Genomic DNA, 7,825 nt, shown 5'->3' on the forward strand with positions numbered 1-7,825 from the left:
CGCTTTCTGAGCGCTCTGCGCGTACAGACGCGTGCGTGTGATTTTCTTGCAGGCCTGTCTCACCACATTTTCTTGCAGGCCTGTCTCACCACATCTCTGCGGAGAGGCTCCGGGGAGAGCCCCGCGGCGCTCCGGAGAGGCTTCCGAGGCACCCAGGACTCCAGAAGGGCTCTTGGGCAGACCTGGAAAAGCCCAGTTTGTTGGTGGGAAGGGGGGTTTTGCCCGCCAGCGACACCCCAGCTGCTGATTTGAGTGGGGCGGGTGAACGCCAGGGGTTATCGTTAATTATAGAGGCAAAGCAACGCCGCGGTGTTCCCCAGACTTGAGGGGAAAAAAAAAAACAAATCTTAAATTGCAGGTTTGCCGTCGGGTTGCAGGAGCTAGAGGCCGTCATTTGGGTGTATTTTTAATTCGGGATCTCTGGCTAAACACCACGGAAAGCTTCACCAGCCTCACACCAGCAAGAGCTAAGCCTCGGGCATTACAGCTCAGCGGCGTGTTACGATTTTTATTGCATTTATTTTCTCCAACCTCACCTCTGCAAAAGAAACATTATTATTTTAGTTCTCCCGTTACCGACATCAATCCAGGATCAAATTTAAAACCTACCTCTCTGCTTCTGAGAAAATCTGATCAGGGTGGTTCATAGTGGATGTTTTTAATGCGTTTCTTTCTTGCCGGACAGACGATTTTAAAAACAACTGAAATCTCCTTAAAAAAAAAAAAATAGTAGTATAGTGGACAGCTTTCTTCCAGGACACGTGCTTAGTGTAAGGGCTGCGTCCTGATCTGGCTCTCCGTCAAAATGCTCCCTGTAGCTTGGCGTTAGGTCTGGGGGAGCTGGAAGTGGGGTTTGGCAGGTGTCGGTCCCTCTCGTTGCCGGAGCAGCCTGTGTTTCCCCGCCCGAAGGCGGCTGGTAACCGAACCCGATTGCCCCGGTGGCGAAAAGGCCGGGAAGCCGAAGGGGTTGGAGCGAGGTGGTTCATGGGTCAGACCTGCCTGTCCCCGGGCAGCGGGGATGCTGCCGAATGGAGACACGTGGTTTTCCTGCACTTGCGAACTGGTAAATTTAAGCATCGCGATGTTTTCGTGCCCGGCTTTAAGGAGTGGAGGGAGCCGAGCGGCTGTCGGCAGCTTTTGCAGCTCCAGTTCCAGCTGTGGACGAAGCTCTTCGCCTCGTGACACCTATGCCTCTGGCTTTGCACCGTCCGCTGCCGTCTCCTCACCTCTCTCCCCTTTCTCTTTGCTTTAGATCAGCTGTGATGCTTCCATCTCTGTGCCCAGAAGAGGACTCCGCTACCAAAGTCATCGTCTCCGGCTAGATGCACCCGAACCGACCGGCTGCCATGGAAACGGGCTGCCCGGAGGAGCCTGCCCGGACCAGGTCACAGTCAGTAGTCTGCGGGCAGCGGGAGGGAAGCGATCAGCGGCGGGAGGAGAATGGGGACGGGCTGCCCGAGTGGGGCAATGCCTCCGTCGCAGCTGCGGAGCCGCAGCAGCCTCAGCCGCCCCCCGGCAAGCTGAAGAAAACGGCTTTCAAACTGTTCGGAGGGAAGAGGAGCATCTGTACGCTGCCCAGTTTCTTTGGAGGCAGAAACAAAGGCCAGGGGAAAGTAGCCTCTAAAAAGGGCCTCAGTAAATGTAAGACCCACGACGGGCTCAGCGGTGCTGCATATGACAAGGGTGGTGGGGCGCAGCTGGAAAGCCCTTCGGAGGGGAGCAGGGACTCGCATCCTTGCCCTCTGCCGAGCTCCCAAAGCGCTCACTTGGCCGTAGACACCAGCGCCAAGTTTGATTTTGGCCAGCAGGACAGCTCTCCGCCCGGGAGTATCGAGGGCTGCGAGAAAAAGCCCAACGGAGATAAGTCCTCCTTCCCCAGACCCAAAAAAGGCCTGAAAGGGTTTTTTAACAGCATCCGGCGTCACCGGAAGAGCAAGGTTGCCGAGTGTGAGAAAGCAGAGCTCCCCGAATGGACCGGGCATTCGGAGGAGGCCGGCAAAGCTCCTGGTGTGGGAGCGGAGAGCCGAGGGGCCGCGGAGGGAAGGGGACTGGGACCTGTCCCTCTTGCCGCGGCCTGCCCGGGGAGCTCGGAGGATGACCGCTCGGTAGGCACAGCTGCCAACTGTGGTGAGGCTGCCGAGCCCGGCTGCCTCGCGGCTGATGAAGGCAGCTCTGAGGGCAACGCGGTGGCCGTGCCGGGGAAGAGGGACGTTCCGGATACGAAATCAGAGGCTGACGCTGTTGTTTGTGCAGAGTTTGACTACGGCAATCTCCTGCTGGCCTTTCATCTGGACTTCATGGACAACGACCCTCCCTGCCTACACTCTGGGGACCTGCTAAGCCTCATCTTAGGAGACGTCACATCCCTGAAGAGCTTCGATTCCCTGACGGGGTGCGGGGACGACATTGCTGAGCCTGACATCGCTGAGAGCACCATCTCTGTGGAGCGCAGCAGAGATGCTGCTAAACGGAGCTCCTGCCTGGTCACCTACCAGGGCGGTGGGGAGGAGATGGCCATACCTGAGGAGGCGGAGGAGTACCTCCACCAGATATGGAACAGCAGCGCGGCAGGGGACAGGAGCTATGGAGCCCAGGTGGTGTCGAGTAGCAGTTTGGAGACGCATGCCTCGCAGGAGGCGGAAGCCCATCCCTACATGGGGGACACGATGGACGGCGTTGACCTCCTGACGCCACAGAGTGACCAGCAAGAGTCCGCCCCTAATAGTGATGAGGGTTATTACGACTCCACCACGCCAGGGCCGGAGGACGAAGCCGGAGATGGGCTCGGTGAGATCAAGAAGGACCGTCTTCCCAGAGACAGTTACAGCGGTGATGCACTTTATGAGTTTTACGAGCCTGATGACACGCTGATGAGTCCCTCTCATGGGGAGGAATCCCTGTTTGAGAGCAAAATCTCACGCCCGGGGATCTTCAGCTACTTCTTGGACATCTGCCCCCCTGCTGAGAAGAGCCTGAACCAGATGCTGGATCAGAAAAGAGGGGTGATGGAAACGGAAGAGGAGCGGCTAGCGGCCATTCAGAAAGAGCTGCTGTACTGGGAGCTGCAGAGGGAACCGGTCTTGAAACGACTTGATGTTCCCAGCAAGGAGAAGTGTCCCCGGGAAAAGCAGTGCGTTGAATGTAAAACTAGAGCAGCCAGCTCGATTGGCAAGAATCAGAGTGGCCTTGGTAGCGAGCAGGTGGCCTCGCACGCCCCAAACAGGGGTGTGAATAGTGGGGTTTCGGTGGCTAGAGCTGAAAATCCAGAGTGGAGGGATTTTCCAGGGACTCTGTGTCCAGAAAACTGTTACAACAGCCAAAAAGCCCAAGGAAGTTGCCTTATTCAGCTCACGAAGAACAACCCGGGGTTCGATTCGGACCCGGATTGTGGGTTGTTTGGGGGCTCCATCCACAGCAGCGTAGCCCCAGCCAAAGCAGGGATGTTCCCCGCCTACAGGCTCCCAGAGCACGAGCGTGGCAGCGGAGCGGAGACCACCACCGGCAAGCCCCAGGTGGGCAGCGAACACGAGCCCGAGCATGCCGTGAGCTTCTCGCAAGCGCTGGTGGAATTCGCCAGCAGCGGCACCCTCTTCTCCAGCCTCTCCGAAAGTCTGGGGAGCTCCAACTCCGGCTCTTCCTTCACCCAGAACCTCCCTGCCCTCCCCACCATGGTCACCTTCGACGTCGTCGACGTGGAGCAGGAAGGAGAAGGGGAGTGTGAGCAGCATCCCGAGATGAACGCCGGCGAGGACATTGCTGAGGCCTTTGACGATGGCTACGGACGGAAAGAGTCGTTGGCCGAATGTGACGAGAGAATGTCCCCGGGGTACCCCCCGGGCTCCTTCCAGAGCTGCAACTGGGGTGTTGCCAGCCTGCCCCGCCACCTGCGCCTCCACGGGCTGAGCCCCTCCATGCCAGCACCGCTCTCCGTCAACCGGAGGAGCCGGTCACTTGACACGGAGAGCCTGGAGTTTGAGCTTGCTGACTCGCAGGTTGCCAAGAGCGGCCCTCAGCCGTGCCGGCTCTGGTCGAAGCGGGAGGGTGGCAAAAAGGACTCGGGCGGAGCGAGGAGGAGCAGGAGCAAGGAGGAGGGTGAGCTGGCGGCTCCTGATGGCGGGTTGAGCTGGCCGGGCTTGCAGCACCTCCAGCACGACACCGACACGGCTGGCGGGGGGATGAAGCACTGGGGTTTCGCTCCGGCCACCGCGATGGAGAGTGCCTGGGAGCCATCGGAGCAGCCGGGCACCGTGGCCCCTTTCCTGTCTCTTTCCCGGAGCATCGCTGGAGAGACTCCGGACAGGCGGCCCCAAGAGCCGGAGCTGAACAGGCACCCGCTCAGGCCCTCCAATTTGCCTCTGCAGACCGACGCGAGGCGGTCCCGGGAGGCGGCTGGTTCCTACAGGTACCACGGAGAAGTCGCCGCCAAAAAGCTGGCCCGCTTGTTACCCTTGGGAGAAACAGAGCCCGAGCTGCCCCCGAGCTTTAGTTTCGCTTGCTCCCCGGAGAAACGCGCCAAGTGCAAACCCGTCGGCATCGCCCAGGGCGTGCCTCAGCATCCCAACGACAGCACCGACAGCGTAAAAAGCCCGGAGCGCTGCGGAGAGCCCCTGAAAGGCAGAGCCAGCCCCGGCCACGCGCTGCCCGCCGGCTGCCGGAGCACTGCAGTGAATGTCACCGAAGCCGAATAGCTGCTCTGGGGAGGGTGTGAAAAGGGTTGCAAAGTGCAGGGAGGGAGAAAATAAACGTTAACGAGCAATTTGTGAGTGACTTTAATTTAGACCTGGGCTGATAAGGATGAGCTCCTCTCCCGCAGCTGTGGTACGTGGTCTCGCCGCTGCGGATGCTCTGGCGGGGTTCGGAGCCCCCTCCGGGATTCATACGTTAACGCTGAGGCACTTTCTTGTTTTCCAGCGCGAGCCGCCACGCTCTCGAACGCCAAGTGCAGTAGCAGCCCCCGGCACGCGCTCACGTTGCTGCTAGAATAAAAGCTGGGAACGGACCTATTGCTAGCATGGCAGGTTTGGGGTTTTTCTGCAGGATTGGAGCTGGGGGAGCAAGCCTTGGGGAAACTTTTGGGAGAAATCGGGTTTTTTCTTCCTCTTGTCGGTGAAATGTTTTGGTTCAGACTCCCTTTGAATGTCTTCCATCTCGGTCTCGATTTGGGGAGGCTGGGAGGAAGGACGCCGGTTATTTCCAGAGCGAGGACGGGAGGCGAGTCAGCTGAAAGGGGAACTTTGCAGTAACATTTTTATTTATTGTTTTTTTTTTTTCCCTTGCCCCAAAGGAAAGCAGGAGCTTTTGTGTGCGTGCCGATAAGGTTTTCCAGGTCTAGTTTTCATTTGCTCAAAGATACCGCGCTCAGAGAGATGTGCTGTCAATGGTGTCCCTTTTAAGAACAAAGTGTCGGTCCCTCCTTTGTCGTGGTCTGTCTTCACGGTGCGTGATTCCCGGTTGAAACCTTTCCCGTGCTTTGTCCCACGCTCCCCGCCTCTCCCGGGCCATGGGCACACGGATGAGGTCTTTGAAATAAGCTAAATTTGCATCGTGCCTGTAGCTGCGAAGTTGCAGATGGTGTTACTTTCTTCAAAAGGAAGTTTTGTGGGTTGTCTTTTTTTTTTTTTTTAAATTATTTTCGGGTTGTTTTTTTTGCAAAAACTCATCGATGGTGTTACTTTCTTCAAAAGGAAGTTTTGTGGGTTGTCTTTTTTTTTTTTTTTAAATTATTTTACGGTTGTTTTCTTTGCATAAACTCATACGAGGAAAGTATTCTGTTAATTGGAATACAGGATGTAACACAGCCTAAATTAGGCTTCACAACTTCTTCCTCATAACTGGAGGGAACGAAAAAGCTGGAGGTAGCTGCAGGTTTTGGATTTCTTTTTCCTCTTTGCAGGAGCGTGGAGGAGGGACGCGAGCTAAGGAGACAGACTTTGTCTGAGGAGGTCGTACAAGCTCCTGGAAACATCTGTTTCAGGCCGTTGGTCCTCGAGGCGTCTCCCATGTCCTCCGTGATCTCAAACACGCTTGTCTCTAAACCAAACCTCCCTGGCCGTGACTTCCAAAACTTCTTCCTCCTTCTGTCCAAGCTCTGTATTCTGATTCAGTTACCGATGATGATTTTTGTTTCCCTCCCTGCCCCGAGTTGCCCCTTTTCTGCTTTTCTTTGCAGCAGAGTTTGTAGCATTAAAAAAATAATCACGAACTGGAAATACCAGAGTCTTCTCCCATCTCCGGAGCAAAGTGCGGGGCGAGGGGCGGCTCTGCCCAGCCCTAACCCGCTTTTCCTGCCGACTCCTGCCCATGGCGAGTAAAGCCCCTGCTGCTCTCTCGACCCGCAGCCCCGTACGGATGTGGCTCCGGTTGGGAACGTCAGCAGCTCCCTGCATCGCTGTATTTACAGGCACAAGGAGCTGTTTTGGGTTTGTGGTTGTTTTTTTCCCCCCCCCCCAAGCAAAATGAGGTCCCAATATTTGTTTTTGAGAAGAGACTCCTGCCCTGTCCTTGTATATCTGCGAAGGAGCAGGGAAAGGCAAAGCCAGGCTTTGCTTGCCCACGGTTTGACTTATTTACGTGTTTTTTTTTCTTTCCTGAACAGACTGCTGAGGCTAGAGTAGACCCATCCGTGTATTCGTGGGCTTAACCTTAATTTTTCAGTATTTTCCTACCAGTGCTGCTGCAGGGAGTTACCGCAGGAACCCGCCGTGCCACGTTTTTTCCTCCCATCCCTCCCTGCAACCGGAGAGGATTTTGTGGGACAAACCCGGCTCTCGATGCCGCTCCTGCTCCGCATCCGCATCCCCCACCTGGAGAGGAGAACGCGGTCGGCCAGCAAAAGGTCCCCTCGCCTCCGGGGTTGTGAGTGCGGTCTCCCCTCGTTAGCACAGCGTGTGAGCGTCTGCTGACGAATATTGCCTGATTGGAACAGGCTCCCCTCTTGCTCGGAGTAAGGACAGGGTCAGGTCTCGGCACTGCACATCTCGCCGCCAGTCACAAATGAAAAACCACGAGCAAATACTGCTGACGACACTGGAGACGTCGTCACGCAGACAGGCGTCCACAGGACTTGCTTGGCCTGAGCAGCAGCCCCTTGCTGTTTTTTTTAATTACTATTTTATTTTAGTGTGTCACCAAAGGCATCTCGCGGGTTAAGGGGGTTTTGCGTAGCGTTTCGTTTAGGCATGGTGCAGCCTTTGCCAAAGTCTTGGTGAGGTACGAAAGTGTCTCGGTGCTAAAATGAATGTTCAGTTGCAAATGCATGCCTCTAGGAATAATTCTTTTGGTTGTAGGTACGTAATGGAAAGGCTTAGTGAAAACACCTTCTAGACTCGAATGAGTGAAAGCAATACAGCCAAGACTTGATAATCTGACTTTATACCAAAGTTTTCTCCTCTTAATTTGATGTGAACTAAATGAAGCAAATATCTATTGATGTAAAGTGAGTTTTCTAAAAGCATTTTTGGAGCTAATTTGCTGGATTATTGGCGTATTCTGCCCCATTAACCCAAAGAAATAATTTTCAATGCACTAACCCAGCCTGTAAACTATCACTGCCGTAGAGAGATTGGATTTCACTGCCTTATGTACTGCCTCTCCTAAAATATCCGTCTGCCCCGGGATAAATAGGAACAGATCTTCTGGTCTTGATCTGGATCAAGCCGTTACTCAAATACTGCCTTACCCGAGGAACTCAAAACTGAGAGTGGTAATTGAGGCTTTTTACGAAAAAGGGCTTCCGAACCCAAAATAAGTCATAAAAGTCAGGAATAGCAGATTGTCTTGCCAAGATATTAAGGAAAAACTCCCCTCGAGGAACTCACCTGAATAC

General features: G+C 55.1%; 1 protein-coding gene across 1 annotated transcript; it reads left to right on the forward strand.

Annotated features, from left to right (window-relative positions):
- The first annotated feature begins 1,257 nt into the window (after positions 1-1,257).
- Positions 1,258-5,586, forward strand: AMER1 (APC membrane recruitment protein 1). Its single transcript, XM_009273423.2, has 2 exons — positions 1,258-4,818; positions 4,912-5,586. The coding sequence occupies exon 1, from the start codon at positions 1,323-1,325 to the stop codon at positions 4,686-4,688; it is 3,366 nt and encodes a 1,121-aa protein (XP_009271698.1). The 5' UTR covers positions 1,258-1,322; the 3' UTR covers positions 4,689-4,818; positions 4,912-5,586.
- The last annotated feature ends 2,239 nt before the right edge of the window (positions 5,587-7,825 follow it).

The sequence above is a fragment of the Aptenodytes forsteri genome, unplaced genomic scaffold, assembly GCF_000699145.1.
Source record: "Aptenodytes forsteri isolate BGI_AS27 unplaced genomic scaffold, ASM69914v1 Scaffold191, whole genome shotgun sequence".
NCBI lineage: Eukaryota > Metazoa > Chordata > Aves > Sphenisciformes > Spheniscidae > Aptenodytes > Aptenodytes forsteri.